This window comes from Helicoverpa armigera, chromosome 23 (genome assembly GCF_030705265.1).
Source record: "Helicoverpa armigera isolate CAAS_96S chromosome 23, ASM3070526v1, whole genome shotgun sequence".
NCBI classification, from domain to species: domain Eukaryota; kingdom Metazoa; phylum Arthropoda; class Insecta; order Lepidoptera; family Noctuidae; genus Helicoverpa; species Helicoverpa armigera.
In genome coordinates this window covers 9,911,781-9,928,949 of record NC_087142.1, presented here as the reverse complement: position 1 = coordinate 9,928,949, position 17,169 = coordinate 9,911,781, and the positions used below count along the sequence as shown (strand labels likewise).

General features: G+C 37.1%; 1 protein-coding gene across 1 annotated transcript in view; it reads right to left on the bottom strand.

Moving 5' to 3' along the window:
* Positions 1–148: 148 nt before the first annotated feature.
* Positions 149–17,169, bottom strand: part of LOC110378669 (mucin-2) — a 60,444-nt gene continuing 43,423 nt past the window's right edge. The window contains exons 4-8 of the mRNA XM_049837514.2: positions 12,975–13,051; positions 5,597–5,637; positions 5,303–5,462; positions 4,918–5,033; positions 149–4,806 (exon numbers count right to left, since the gene is read on the bottom strand). Coding sequence (XP_049693471.2) covers positions 1,258–4,806; positions 4,918–5,033; positions 5,303–5,462; positions 5,597–5,637; positions 12,975–13,044 — 3,936 coding nt within the window. The 5' untranslated portion in view covers positions 13,045–13,051 and the 3' untranslated portion in view covers positions 149–1,257. The remainder of the gene's footprint in view (positions 4,807–4,917; positions 5,034–5,302; positions 5,463–5,596; positions 5,638–12,974; positions 13,052–17,169) is intronic.

Sequence of the window (17,169 nt, the reverse complement as noted above, 5' to 3'; positions counted from 1 at the left end):
TTCCCCGATGAGGCTATTTACACGCCTCATCAAAGAGTAATTTAAAGATTTAAGTTGATTTTTTATTTTTTTGATATGTAGATTAGCCTTAATAGATTACTTTGGGGTTGCAAAAAGAAAACACCAAAATTATTTTCGTACAAAAAAATTTACTAAAAAATATCTAACATATAATACAACTAAAAATAGTCCATTAACAGTATAGAATATATTACAGTGATTTCGTGGCAGTGAACGACGATTATAATACCTAAAGTAAACATAGCTATGTAGGTAACTCAGTATCTAGCCTAGGATCGTTCCTAAAATTAGGAAAATTAAAAAATACAGCTTCTTATAAATAGAATACTATGCTTAATTCTATGTAGTCGAATTTTTTCAATAACAAAAAGTAATAAGTTAACTAGGTTATCAACTAGAGAGGCTGTTTTGAGCAATATGCACATAATATGTAGTAGATAATATCTTTTATCATGGTTTAAAACTGCAGCGTTGCAGGTACCTACTGTACTGGATATTTACAAGTTAATTGATATTTAAGCTACTTAGAAAATTAATTACGCCTCTTTCTATTTACTTATGCAAATAGAAGAAATATTTCAGAAAAACTGCATTTATGGTATTACTTCTGTGAACTGAAAACTGGCTAAATGATAGCTTTAGTTCCATCACTGTTATTTCTTTCCTTAAAAAGCTTGTAAATTAATATTTTGGTCACATTGACCAAATCACAAATAACATTTATTTATTGTTTTCTGGCAACAAGTTATGTGCATATTGACCGAACAGCCCTGTATTCATCATAATTTTCATTTATTGAAAATACTGATGGACAATGTCGGCTGAAAACGAATCAATTCTATCTACATAATCACATTTACACGTTTATATTTAGGGTCTGAAATTATTTATAGTTGAATCATGCCGTTTGTAACTCTCTTTATTTAGAAAAATATCTGACTTAATAAGCATTTTCAAAGAAAAATTTTATTTACATTTCTGCGACTATTGTTCGTGTACTTGTATGTGTTCATAACGCGTAATATTCCTTTTTTGTTTTCTTTAAGCTAACTTTCTTCAGATGGTTATATGTATTTTTTTATTCATAACATTTCTTTCAACTAATAAAGAAAGTTACAAATCGGCACGTACGTTTACCTAAAAAAATATCGAATTTGATCTAGAAAATAATAAAAAATGTCGCACTGGACTCAACCCTAAATATAAAAACAGATTCCTTATTCAACTAGAGTGGTGTCAACCCCACCGTGCTGCAATAGAGTACAGCGACCTTAATAACTCTAAGGCTCTTGTGTCCGACGTCGCTTTGTCGCTAGGGGGCGCCACTCTAGCTTCAGCTATCGGCGTATCAACGAAAGGCGCCTTCGTTGTCGTCTTAGGTTCGACAGGAGTCGTTCTAACATGGAATTTCTTAACCCCTCTTCGACTAGCCGTATTAGTTCTAAGAGGACTGAACGTTGTAGCTGCTGTATCTAAATCTTCAGTCGTTTTTATATTCTCTGTTGTACTCGTTTGTATAGCGTTTGATAGCGAGTTTATTGCGCTCGGGTCGAAGTTTAAGCTCTTTCCTCTTCTGTCACCTCTTGGCCTTTCTATCCTATCTGTTCTTCTATTAGTATTAGACCCTGCCTCGGCGGTCGGTGTTTCAGTGATTCCTTCCTTAGCGATATCTTCCATATCCTTTTGAGATACAGCCATTAAAGCTTCAAGTAACGCCTTCTTCGATGCCTCAGCAGTCGTGTTATGATCATCATCACATGTTTGTATCAGCAACAGTATCAATCTCTTCACAGTTTTTGATTTCGTTTTCATCATGACGTTCATAAGTTTCTCAGTGGTAGTTGCGTTCATGATTTCTTTAGCTTTTTCTACAACAGTGTCGGTTATCGTGGTTAGATCTTGAATTGATTCTGTTGAAGAATCTCTTAGCAACCTTCCTTGTCTATCGGAATCTTTAGGTTCGTGTGTAGTTATTTCATAGCTGACTGTTGTTGTTGAAGCTGTTTGTTCTGTAGGAGTGTACTCGGTGGGAGTAGTGGCTGTATTAGGAATGTAAGTGTTGTCTGAAAGTCCTTGATTCTGTTCAGGTGCTGTAGGACTCAAGCCATCGTTCAGTGTGATAGGATCTATGACTGTGCTCTGCCAGTTTCCGTAGGTGCTCGACCAGGCGAATTGGTTTGTCGTCTTGTCCTCAGGGGATGTAAATAAATTATCGGGTACCGTCGGTGTGGGTGTTAGAGTTTCTGTTTCGGTTACTCTGGCAGTTGTGGTAGGTTGCGTTGTAGTTTGTACAGTCGTTAAATCTTCATCAGGAATAGTAGGAGCTTCAAGATCTTCAGCAGGTTTCTTAATCGGTTCTGCTTCATAGTTCAACTGTTTTCCGTGACGAATGCTGTTACCTTGTGGCGCGGCAAATGATTGACTGTGAGCCCTTTGCAATTCTTCTTCGTTTTCTAATTCAACACTTTCTGTCTCTGTGAAGTAAACTGATGTGGTAGATGGGATTGCCGTAGTTGTTCTTATCTTCTTGCTTTCGAAGTCGCTGGTCGTTGATACAGATGGATCAATGCCCCAAGCCGTTGGCAAGTTCGTAGCTTCAATGTATTCGCTTAGAGGTTTCCCTTCAGTAGAGACAACGTTCGTTCCGTAAGGTGAATCGTTCAGAGTTAAAGCATTGTTCTGGAATCCTCCGTATTTGTGGACTGAGTAATCACTTTCGGTTGTAGTTGTGGGTTCAGCGTTTCTGTTTCTGAGAGTATTAACATTCACTGCCACTGTGTTTGTGTATGTAGGAGTTGTAGGCGCAGGAGTGGTTGAAGGTGACGTATACGAAGCTGATATCCTTCCGCAACACCTGAACGGATTTCTGGCCGTAGTTGAAAGTGAACTATATGAAGAGGATGGCACGTATTCAGTGACTGGTCTTGGTGTCGTTGTTGGTGCTTCTGTTACCGGGTAAACTGTAGGTATACCCAAAGCTTTCGGTTCTCGTGCATTCGATAACTGTGGTACTGCCTTGTGGTCATCCGAAAAGCCTAATATTTCGTCATCTTCTTCGTTGACAGTAGTGGTTGGTTCAGTGTTAATGGATTCTTCAGTCGTAGTCAGCAAATCGCCAAATGATGGATGTGTAGGCCTGATGTCAGACAAAACTTTTCTAAATTGTACCGGATCTTGTAAATAGGCTGACAATGCGTGTGTGAACACTTGGGCAAGCTCTCTAATTTGCGGAGAAGTGGCGATCGGATTTTGACTTTGCTGAACACTCAAATCTTCCGCTAATTCATTGTAAGTACCATTGGGATCTTCTCTTATTTCTTCCAATAATTCAGCGTTGGTCATTTGATGTCCGAAGAGGTTGGTGTATTTGTTTATCGTCTGTCTACTGAACAGGGCTGGAAGTACTTCTTCCATAGCTTCGTATTCATCGAACGGCGGCGTCACTGTTTCAGTTTCTTCTGGGTTCGGAGTTGTCGATAAATTGTCTAAAGCAGTAGCGTAGTAAATGGCCAAGCTATGCAGTGTCTTCGGCGTGAGCGATGGTGGTACAACCAATCCTGGCCTGTTGGGCTGATCTCCGAAATATCTGTCGGTCATGGTCGTTTGCACAGTAGGTTCCGTGGGTCCAGTGGGTCCGAACCTGTCTAAGTTCAGCTTCCTCATGAGTCTTTCGCGACGTTCTTGGTAGGAGGGTTCAGTAGTTGTTTGGGTAGCTTGATTGGTAGTGGAGTAGACATCGTATCTATCAGAAGATGCAGTTTGTGTGTAAGCATCAGCTCTGGTCGTGTGAGGAATCTTCGTTGCTGATTCGAAACTGTCCTTAGTGTCTATAGTGACTTTATTTTGTTTTTCAAGATTATCGCTCCTTGCGGTTACTTGTGGAATTTTCTCAGTGGTCGTTGTCGTCGTTGTAGTTGTAGTCAGTGTCTTATTTTTCTCCTTTTGAACGAAGTTTTTCAGTAGAGATACTCCTGGTCTTGTATAAGGTTCTTGTTTTTCAATAATTGTAGAGTAACTCTTAGTGTATGGCACCAATGTTGGCCGTTTGGTCGTAGGTTCAGGGGTCGATGAGGGCGAGTTCTTGTCACGAATATCGTAAAGTGTCGTCAAGTTGGGATTGCTCTTTGCTTTAGGTTTAGGGAGGTTTGGTGTGTACACCGGGTATGGCCTGTAGTTCTTGTTATGGAAATCTTGAAGATACTGCCTGTTGTTATTGTTGGCGAATGCAGCGGTTTCAGCAGCAACCTGCATCTCTCTTAAACTGTAGTCAGGAGTACTTCTGTAAACTGGTGACTCCGTGTAAGTAGCTTGCGTGGTCCTCGCAGGAATGTTACCGAAGTTTGTGGAGATCAGTTGCACCAAACTCTTCCTTCTCTGCTCAAAAGCGGTTGTGGCTGCAGTCCTCTGGGTGGGGTTGAAGTTGTCAGTAAACAAGGCTTGGTAGGTCTTCACAGTAGCTTTGGGGATCTCGGTCTGTCTCTGTCTGCTTCGGAGCAGTCGTTCAGTCGTGCTGGGCACGTTGACTGGCGTACGTCTGGTCTCCGCCCTGATGTTGCTATCCGCGCCGATTTGCTGAAGGTCAGGGTTCTTGCTAAGGCTTTGGGTGATCTTCTGGGTTTTCTTCTGTTCGTTGGAGTAGTACTCGGCGCTGGACTCGTAGAGGGCGGGGGCGGAGGCGCAGTCCACCTTGAACCACCAGTCACATATGAGGTGCGACTGGCTGAAGATGGTGCCGTTGGGACAAAGGAACGAGATCTTGCGGGATGTGTCGCAAATGTGGAATACCTGGAATCAAAATGATGTGGTGATTAATATTCATGGAGATATGTATTTATTGCGTGGATTCTTTTAAGATTTTTTTCTCTCTGTGAAAGGCTGAAATAATGGTGATTATACCTGGCAATCGGTCTCCAAGTCGGCGTAGTATCCGGTTGGCACGTTCTTGCAGTTGAAGCCCGTGTGCGGGATGTTGGGGTACGCCGGGAAGTCCACGCCAGACCTGCCGATTACACCTGGAAACAAAGTTGTTAAAGTGCTTAGTAGAATTTAATAGCTTCTTGTTTGTTGCGTGCCTTATAAATAATCAGGTTTCTTTAAGATCATAAGACAATCACAAGGAAAAACTTGTTCCACGGGAATCGCACCCATAAGTGTGTGCTGGGGTAGCCCTTATTCAAACATCGTAACTTTCCATAGCGAACTCTCTTAAAAAAACGTAAGCGTTTTCTGTGACTTTGTGGTCTCTTTTAGTAGGTGTTTTTGCGAATGCTATATTAAATACCTTGATACTCGACGATGTCCTCAGGCTGGTTGTCTGGAGGGATGAGCCTCTTGACCAGCGCCTTGCCCTCGGTGTAGGCCTCGAAGCCGGCGGCTCCCATGGCCTGGGCGATCTCCTGCAGGCTCTCCACGCTTGGAGCTGGCGCATATAGCTCCGTATCCTGGAAACACCAAGTTATAATGATGAGCATATAAATAAGAACTATTCCTCATGTGGTTAATGTTGGGCAAAAATTTGGCACATTGGATTAGAAGGGTTGCCGTATTAGCAATGATCGAGTGCAATGGTATTCACCTGTCGCCGTTGCGCTGTGCGGCGAGCCCCATCACAGGCGCCTGAAACAATATTATTGTCATAAATAAATCGTATGTGTTCGAGTAACAAAGCTCGTTCTATAAGACCATAGTTAACATTCTACCTAATAAATAACTGGAAACAAAACGCATACACTACACTCATATTATATCTTTGGTAGTCAATAAGGATAGTGAGAAGCCAGAAATTCTGACATCTAGTCTTACCAAGTCGTTTTGCCCAAGGGTTATCTAAGGGCTTAGGACGTTAGAACGGCAGTCCAATATATAAAAGCGGCATCCGGTTAGACTGAAAGCCAACCCTAATATAGTTGGAAAACGCTAGGTAGATGATGATACATATAACATGTTGAACGTAACATTTCATGCCCAAATCGATGCAAAATCCCCCACCTACACAGTAATACAATGAAGTTTAATCGCTTCGATCGTTTAGCAGGAGTTCAGAGCAAGTGCGAGTATGAATAATGAGGGTAACACAATAGGACCTGCTTTCTAATGGCAGCCGCGGTCTCCGGGATCCCGCGGTGATTCACGATTCACGGTAACATTGTATGTAGTGGGTATGGTGATGGTGGAATGGCGATTAATATTCAAAGACTATACCCAGCTGAAGAATGTGGGTAACAGCTTGGGTAGAAAAAAATCAACTCTAATTATTAATTTAATAATTAATTGTCGTAATGAGTAATTAGTGATTGTGCAAACCAAGTACCTATTGGTTAAAACTTCATCTTTATAATTTACTACTAATTTCATAAAATTAAATGATCTGAAATAATGTTTTTTTTATGACAGAGTTATCTTTAGTAGGGCTCAATTAATAAGGTGATACCCAATATTATTTTGTTTACTTCAAAATGTATTTTTCAGCCGCTACCGCTTATAAGCCCGCTATTCTACCCTCACTATAACCGCTACTCAGCTCGCATAGCCCACGAAATAGAGAGTGAAAGTATCGATGTGATCGATGACTCGCAGAACACGTGAATAGAGATGTACCAGTTATCGATACACACAATACCGTCACGTTATTGTGGGCGTTCGTTTGTTTTAGATACAAAAGGATTTTAGATACGTTTAATAAAAGAGGTTTTCTAATGTGTAGGGCCTATACCTACGTCGAAAAAAAATAATCCTTTTGTGAAGGCCAGTGCTAAATAATGACTGAAGGAAATCTTGTTGAATGAATGATGATCACGTATGGTACGTTTAGCTAGTAAATGTTATTAACTTCAACAAGGGCTAATCTAAACCCTTTCGGCAGTTTTTTTTCAAAGTTTTTGCTGAATTTCGATTGGTGCGAATTTTTGCTTTTTATTGGGAGCTTATACTTATTACGTTACCAACTAATTCGTTTTCTAGAAACTTGCTTACACACAGCTGTGCATAATCCTTCACGGACTGCAGGTGTATTTTAGTTTCAGTTAGTTCTAAACTTATCGAAACTACTTTAGTTGCCTTACAATTGTCCTTAAGCTGGATTTAGCTGCACCATACATAATCTCTTTCCTTAGAGAGGTAATCCAGCTTAGCCGGAGTAGGTATGTTAAGTCATAGCTAAAGAGATACATAATTAAATAGGTAGCGTTCTTAAAGTTGTTTTAAGCCTTCCATATTTTTGGAAGAGGGCTTTATTTTGATGATTTCAGATCAGGAAAAAATTTTAGTAATCCGCTCAGAAAAAAAACAATGTGTTTTAAATATCTGGCTTCGCAATAGGAAAAAACAGTATATTTATCATAGTGTATGATGATAGCCATGAAAGGTGTAAGTACCGTGACCTCTGTTCTGAGGTCAACAATGGTAATATTTATGGTGGTGGTGTAGACCGATGTCAGTCTATCAATGTCTCTATTATGTGTATTATCTACACCTTTACGGTATCAACTGTATTTTGGTTTAGGGTTGTTATTGGATAGAAAGGTGAATACCTATAGAGAGAAAGCTAGAGAAAGGTCTATTAATAATCCTACTTATCTTTCAGTTACCTATACCTACAGCTGAGCTAAAATTCTCGTAGCTAGACCAAAATACTCGTACCTATATGTAAAAATGTGTTTCTACACTCCACTATCATATTTAAGTAGGTAGGTAGGTACTATTACAACTATTTCATACGTTATCTACTCCAATTGCTGGCAATTAAATCGGCAATGAATCATGATGTTCCACCTCCGCAGTGTAACGATGTGCCGACAGCATCCGATACAGATAACTGCACGATTTATGACCACTTGCGCAAGCGCACGCTTTCGCTAGGTCACCGTGGGATGGGTGCACATTAGCGGATTTAATTTACGCGGTGGAAGGTCTTGAAATTTTAGAATTTTGTCTACATAACTATTCTTTGTTTTTTTTTTTTGTTTAAATAAAAAATGTAATATCTTGTCATAGTTAGCAATTTGATCGAAGAAAGAATATTGCATTGTGAATTTTAAATCAATAACGTTACTGCAATCTCGTTTATGCAACTCTGAAGCATAACAATAAAGCATTTTATTTTCAGTTTCTTTCCGTCTGAATTACTGAAAAAAAACTTTTCTGAGTACTCTGTATCCCATTATGTACTATGTTAATAGATCTGAAGTCTGAACCAAGCCTTATAACTAGTCGTGAGAAGAAGCGCCGATCTGATCGCCAAATGCAATTAGACCCTTAAGCTGTTCATCGATTGTTTTATATGTTATCGTGCACCTCTTCGACCTCTATAACTTCTATATTTATACTTATAAAAAATATTTGTTTGGATAAACCCAAAGGCTATGAAACGGCTAAACCGATTTGAAAAATCTTTCCACATTTTCACTCTATCCCTGGGTGACATACCTAGGCTATATTTTATTTGTAGCTTTCATTTTATATGTATAGTTTTCAAGGGATGTGGGTGAGACTGCGGGAAATAATACAGTCTATAATATACATAGGTGTATGTTATATTACAGTTACATAGGCAGTCCAATGCTGTACAGTTTCCACCTTGAACTCAAGTTTAATGATTATGTTCTGCTGAGGTTTTGTTAATGATTATCGGATGATTCCTTAATACGAAGCGGTGTGAACGGGTTAACATTTGAAATAAATGTATATCAGTAGATATTACTAATGTTATGTATATCAAGAACGTACCTGTCGATCGTACGTATTGTCAATCTTTGTTCGATGCATGGGAATAAGATGATTTTGAGTTTGAATTCTGGGTCATATTTGAAGGTGATTTAAAGTATATGTATGTAAATTTTTAAGCTCTATTATGTGCAATTTTATGAGTAGATGTAATGTTTTGTGTTGTGTTATCATTATAATAATGATGATGATGATATGACCACGATGAAACGGTTAATATTTGAGTTCACAACCTCGCACTAGCTTCTGTTCGGCAATTCATACAATTATTTGTTGTTTAGATTGAGATTAAGTACATATGGATATTGTTTATTTATTATTCTCTTGCTTCCTTTATAACCTTATAATTGTTATGAAACAAAAGATAAGTCAATGATGTCGCGCGAGAAATGGGAAGGATGGATTTATAAATCAGCCAGAGATAAATAGATATGCAATGCAATTTTCAGGAACTTACCCATGAGTCCAGTTTCTATTAATACGAAACTAATTCTAACTGTGAATTTTAGACCGCATCTAACTTGACTAATTAACTCGAGATTGTGTGTGACCTAACTAGGCCGGTTAAGAAAGAACAGAGTCAACCTTTAACAACCCTGTACCAAAATAAATACACGTTCCAAGAATTCACAACATGTGCAACCCTAACCGCTGTTTACACTTCAACCACCACACACATCCTACAAAGGTCATAGTTCCAGTCAACCTGACATAAAGCACACAGATAGGTTTCAGAGTTAGCGATGTTACTTCCTAGAGGCAACAGACAGACAGACAGACGCGGTTACATCGCGATCGACCATAACTTGACAATACCGCAGACCGCATGCGCATAAATGTCACAGTTCCTATATTACATGGAGGTAGTACTTTTTATAGGGTTGCTACTAAAATGAAATAAAAATAAAGAAATGGCTTTGACTTGCCTTATGTGTCAATTACATGGCTTTAAGAAGTGAGACATAGTTATCAACATTTTAGGTACTCAGATCGTATGCTAATTGTTACAGAGCTTCTTAATTCAGTAGCTGAAAAGCTGTATAAAAATAAGGATAGAGCACTGAAATATTGATGTGTAAATTAGAATATAAATAATTTAAAGTGCTCTGTAATTAATACGAAAAATACACTTTTAATTATAGCATTATCACATCAGTTGCATCAATATAAAAAAAAACAGACCTTTTCCTTCATTTTCGGAAAACCACTGTGTCGCAAATACTCAGATTAATTTAGATGCAACAACCCTAAACTATTACGAAGAGAGTGTATTAGCAGAGTTGTATAACAAAATAATATCTGTCTGAGCAGTTAAACGAGCATAATGCTAAAAGCAGCCATATTGATTGTTACAATAGAACACAGTAACCTGTAATCTTTTACAACATTAGGCTTAAATCTAGACCAGGCTTGCGTAGGAGTGGACTGAAATCAATAGGTGTTTTCAATAATGGGTAGTATGGTTCCGGGTCCTCTTTCTTGGGTTTGTATGGAATTGCGGATTTGTGTTGTGTTTAGATTGGTTTTATGTCTGCTCAATAAGTATAATATTTGGTGCACGAGTGTTGAATATTACAAAGCATAGGCAGAAAATAAAGGGATCATTAGTATTTTTCAGAAATTATACACCACTAAATAAGTGAATTAAAGGCACGCTAGTGAGCAAAATAGAGAAATTTGAGAGAAATCCTGGTCATTACTTACTTAATATGATTTAAACTAATGTAAATCTGGTGGATGTTGTTAAAACACCCACCTGATAGTAGCCCATCAAACAGTAATCTACAGTCAAAACATAATTTGAATCACAAACTAATAATTAGGTACATGTATTTCAAGAGCATCCCATTAAGTAACTAATCTACACTCAATAACCTAATCATCTTCAATAACAATTTAAGTTAACCTCCAAACATACACGCGGATCAACAGAACAATAAAATAATAAAACAATCTCTTAACACATGGTTTACTTGTCGACAGTCTACACTTCGACAGTCTACAGTCTACACGAGAAGATAGCCTCGACCCCTATCGTCGAGTGCGCATCACACAACGCTCGACATTTTAAAATGGCTGCCCAGAACTTTAATTTACAGCTGTCACTTTGTAATAAGGTTAAATATCATGTGGGATTTATGAATCATATGGATTTGTATCATTGTTTATTATTGTGATCTAGTTGTGTAAGATAGGTTTCACGCCTAATGTGATATTTTTCATTTTGACAGTTAAATGATTTACATTAATTGGGCAAAGGTGTTGATTAGATAAATCTTTGGATATATGGAGCAATGTACATTAAATGTAACTCAAAATTCAAGGAATGAGAATTTGGATTACTTATTAAATTATTGCTAGATCATAGAATTATGCATTTACACCTAAAAGCTCACATAATCTAGATACCTTTTTTAGAGCACAAAATACCTAGGAACATAGTTACAAAAACTAACTTAAACCTATATTTATCTAGCGCTTAAAACAATTCAGTAGCTAAAACCACCGCTCAAAATTACAAGGGTACTTATCTTAAAACAAATCGAAGTTTAATAAATAACATAATTATTGTACAAAATGTCGACACAACTATAACAAACAACCAAGTTTCAAAGATGTTGCTACAACGGATCTTATGAAACAAGTCTAGATCATAGTAATTATGCTCAAACGCATCGATCGAGCTTCGAAAACAGCATTATCGATCTTTAGCGATCGATATTTTCGACGATAACCGTTATTTTCGCTTTAGATAAAGTTTTGCGATTGTTCTCGGTAAAATAGAGACTAGAAATTAATTTTTGAATTTCAAAATATAAACTTGATAATAATGCAAGTAGGTACTTAGGGAGTATTGCGTGAGTTTGTAAGCCAATAAAATTTAAAGATATTTATTGAGATAAGGCTGGGAATTTAATTGGTAGTTTTTGCATATTTTCATTGTTAGCCCAATATATTGGTCGAGGCAGCACCGTGAAGTATGTACAATGGAACTACACTGACCAATTCATTGTCATTTTTATAAGCTTTTAATTACCACGATTAAGTACGCAACGTCATAGTGTAGGTCTAAATAACAATAGGTGTTTGTTCCTCCTGCAATTTTATAGGGAACAAATATAATGACCACCATAAAATGCTTTGATACCCTAAGTTTTTCAACCAGAAATATTTAATGAACACCAGAAAAATAAAGTCTAAAAATGTAATAGTACCAGCTATTTTAGTCACGACTTCACTTTAAATTGTATTCGACCACCAAATTTAGTAAATGATCACCAACCCTTGACGACCAAATTAATGTAATATTGTTGCCTAAATAAGTCACTGTGATTGCCATAAAATGTAGGCTTATTACCAAATAAAGTATTATGATGCCATATTAAGTTATGTGTCCGGCTTGCAATGCATGCGTGAGTGTCAGTATGACGAGTGACAGGGGAAAATGGAAGAAAATGACATATTGCGCCGACGCCAAGTAAAATTGGGAACAGGGCAGGAGAAAGAAGAAGAAGAATGTGTTTCTCAATACACTCTTATCGCACTGTTTAGAGGCATGCAATAGACAATTTTCCACGCTAGTGCAGGAAAAGGGCCCCCATAATGTTATTACATTTATTTTATCAGGCCGAACTTATTTTTTTGGAGTCAGTTTACTTAAACAGGATAGCAAGATGTAAAAACTTTTTTGATGATCATTTGCTACTTTTGGTGATCATTTACTACTTTTGGGATAACAATGATTTTTTTGGACTCATTTTGCTTAAATAGGATAGCAGAATTTAAAAACTTTGGTTATAATCTTACTTTAAAATGGTGGTTTAATTTTGGTGATCATTTACTATTTTTGGCTTACGCATGATTTATTTTGGAGTAATTTCACTTACATAGGATAGCAAAGTGTTAAAACTTTGGTGATAGTTTTACATTAAAATGCGAGTTTCATTTTGGTGATCATTTCTATTTTTGTCTGCTGTTTGTTACTATATCTGGTGATCAGTTAAACATAAGCCAATTTTATATATTTCCGCTCACACCTCATCATCTGTTTAGCCTTTTCTTAACTATATTGGTGTTGGCTTCTAGTCTACGCGAGAACCAGTGTTTTAATTGTAGCGACTACCTGTTTGAGATCCTGAACCCAGTTACATTATTTTGTTACAGTTATATTTTCCTCTTACATGGAAAATTCGAACATCATTAGTTAAGTATATTATAACGTATTTACTTACATATCATAAGCAGGGTAAATAATATCGTCTTCATCATGTCGGCTCCTAAACTACTCCGTCTCCACCGCATCACAGTTCTGAAACAAAAAGAAAAATATCGTAAATATCGTCGCTTTGCATTTTCTTGCAACTGAATAAATAAAGCTTGTTTGTGACACGTCAACTACTGGTGTCTTTATAATTTTGTCTGCGTCTCGAAAGTTTACGTCCCTCACACGATTAAGAACTTGCCTGTCTACTATTAACGAATCACGTATGTAGGTAGAGTACTGTTTTATTAACCTATAAGTTTTTACTATGTAATATGTAGTATGTCTTATGTACCTTCATCTCTGCCCCTAACGATATGTCAACCTATGATTCACACACTCCACCCACACTATCTCTTATCACCTCCAAGATCAACAAGACAATCAGCATCACATTTCCACGACTCGAGCAGGAACTACAGCACAACGTGTAAGCTTTGAGCTGAAACCTGCGCGCGCGCTGTCACGGAGTCACGATGTTAAGACACATCTGTGATTTAATAGACCACTGGTATAGTGCTGATATGAACACGGATGTTGACTTTTAGAACCTCCGTACACTATGGATTAAAATATTATCCAATTTCTTTAAGCTGTGCCCTGTAGGGTCCATTTTGTTTCTAGACTGTAAAATGTACCACCTGTATAACATAGGAATGCTCAACTCAAAATTAAAAAACGTTTATTTTTAAGTAGGCTGATAAATCAGCACTTTGCGAACGTCAAAAACATAAACAAAAGACAGCCCCCTTCACCATTTTTTTTGTTTTTTTGCATAATAAAGTATTGAGTATACTTATAGGCCAAAAGATAGTGATATCTGATCGTTGTAATTTCATTTCCATACTGATTTAATATATAAAATATCGGTCAACAATTTAGCCTGCAGTACGCGTGGCTAGGTTGATCAATATAATATTTTTGCAGTTGCAAAGCCTGTTAAAGTCATACACCTTGTGCGCTGAAATGAAAACAACTTTCACGAACTGAAGAAGAAGTACCCATTACTTACAAGGTAGTATATATCTGTCGTTATCTAACATTTCCATAAGTCACATTCCAATACGTTTACTGACAGTTAATTGCAAGTTATCTCACTGCTGATGACACTTGCATAACTTATATCATATTGAAATTACTTGTACTTGAACAGTTGTGATGGCAGATAAATCCGTTGATACTTTATTATTTAAAAAATGTAGAAAAGTAGTCGCAAATTAAAGTAAAATTATAATCTTATACAAAACGCTAAAAACAAACATTGTCGTATTAAAAATCTTCATAACTCTTTACTAATTGCAAATTGTTCAACAACAATAAATTAATCTGACATCTACAATACAAGGTGCTGTTACCTCATTTATTTAGATCAAAAAATATTTTTAGACAAGCAGACCAAAGTTGTATATGTAAATAAGACACATGCAGCACTGATTTCCATAAAAAATGAGTCTTAATGCCGGTGCAAAACAATCACCTAAAAATCATACCGTAAAACAAAAAAAGGGGAGAAAAGTGAACCCTACCAATGCGCACGTCAACCGTCGTGACACAAGATGGCCGCCCTTCCGGCCACCGCAGTTGCCAATTTATAGCTCAGGTCACTTTCAAACGACTTATGAACCTACATCACTTCCTGAAGATGCGGAAAGTATGTAAATAAGTACCATCTCGTTTGTAATGCCGACTATAAACTTGGTGATAGTAAAAGTGGTTATAAATGTTTTGTGTTTGAACATACCGTTTATGTGAATAATGCAGTCTCTGGTTTGAATTGCTAATTAGAATTTAAAGTTTAGCCAGATATTCGGTACACATAGATTACCAAGATAATATTAACTAGAACCCACTTTTTGAGGTGCTGTGCCCAAGATACGCTGAAACCTTAGGGTTCAAAGATGTTATCTTATTGGTTTTGTACACTAACTAACACGAAAGTATCAAAAAGTTTTCTTCACTTGAGCTGCTCGGAAAACCTTTTTGTGCTTTTTGATAGCCCAATCTTTTGTTAAAGTCAGGTATTTTTGATAAAAGTAAGCTAGGGGCGATATAGCAAAAAACATTATTGTTGCGTAATTGTGTAATTTTCTCCCTAGCATTTAACTATAGTAGGTACCCCTATAAATTATAAGATTTATCACGATACCTATCTCTTAACTCATTACATAACTTGAACCATAATATTAAGTAGCCCTAACTTCAAACAAAATGTAACTGACTTCTACTCTCGATAGTACAGTAAGGGAGAGCAGATGACCCGAGCTCGTAAAAACTATGATGACTACTGAATAATTGTGCTGAGCGGACCGCGGCCGGCGGTCCAAGGTATGAACTTGTAGCGTTGTGGGAAGTATGATATGTTACGTAAAATTGTTCAGTGATGTTGAAAATATATGAACCTTATTGACGAAATCTTTAGTTTGTATAATAAAACTGAAGAGTTCTTTTATTTGTTAAAAAGTACAAATCTCGGGAGCAATTATTTGAACATTAATTTTTATCCAGGTGCGCGGAGTAATTCCTGCGGGATGCAGGTGAAATAGTTGGTGGAAGCTAGTGTTACTATGATATGCTTTTGGGTTATCTTTATGAAAAGATGCAATGAAATGAGTATTTAATCGCTATGATTGTAGGTACAATTAAATGGTACATTCTACAATTTTTTTCAACTCATATCTTGTTGTTATACGACATTGTAAAACTGAAACGTACAAACAGAACAGTATTAAAATATGGTTGATCTAATAAGTCGTGCAGTCTCGATCTAGATAAATGTCTAAACGAAGTGACTTTTACCTTGTTAGTTGAAATACTTTCACACGACTCGCGTGTAGTCTGTTTACATAATTATAATGTAGCATTGCAATGTAAACAACATTCAAATTATTTATTTGTACATAAAAGGTGCACAAAAGTGGTATGAGTCATATTATTTATTTCGTTAACCTGGACAGATATGAGACCATTTTACAGGCTTTTTTATTTACTAAAATCCTGATAATGAATGAATATGAATAATGGCTAGCTTTTACATTTCTTTTACACGTTATACTGCCTACCTCACTTCCTCCACTTACATAGAGAACTCGATACCCCTTAATAAGACTCATAAATAGACTTCTATGGTAAGACTGATTGTTAGACTATCTGGCTTCCGACACGTGACGACTGCCAAAGATGAAAAAGAGACATGAAGATGCTAATCTTGGCCCGGCCCACAAAATAAACGTGATTTCCGCAACACAACGTAAAATTTTATTAATCATTCACATGAAGTTTGCAAATCATAATTTCTAAACTTCCTAAAAAGGTCACAACACACTTTCAATAACTTATCGCTACATCTTATCGCTTGCACGGGTGACTTCCTATTTCATATCTCTGGATCTCTTGCGAAATACCGCGTTTTCGTCTGCTTTTCCCATGCATTAGTTGCGGCGTACGTCACGAGCCGATTGCGCCCGATTACGGCCGATCGTGCCCGAAGATAGTAGGGGTTAAGGTTCGTTATGAGTAGTAATTGAGGTCGGAAGGGTTAAATAAACAGGAAGATGGTTCCGTAAACTGTTGTGTTGTGTAAGGTCGTGGGTGCTTTTGTTTTTTACCGTTTCGTTACGACGAATAATCCATTAGTATGTAACCAGTTTGTATGTTTGTGACATTGTAGGGTATATTCCTAGGATAAGCTACATTGATTTTATGAAAGTATTTGACCAACGGGGTAATATATGTAGCTTATTTGTGAGTGTCATAGGCTAAATATTTCACCTGTAGTGGCCGGGAAAACCACCGATGTAAGCTAGTAATTTAAAATTAGTTAAAATAGTTAAGAAAATATAGTCTGATGCCTACTTTCTGATGATGCTTTCTTTAACGTATACATATACAATATCTAGACACACGGCAGTGTGTCCGCCAAGTTCGAGCAAAAAAGGCGACACACCGGCCGTGGGTTATATTACACGAACCATTTCGGGCCAAATTCGACCCCCCTGTAACTCAAAATCTATTTTATTTACGCATATCAAATTTCTAGTATCTGTTGAGACCCTCTCACTTATCTAAAATACAAAATTTCATTAATATATCTATTGTAGGTCTTGAGATATTGACGTCAGAAAATCGCTATTTTTACTATACACTGATTCACTGATTCACTGATTCAC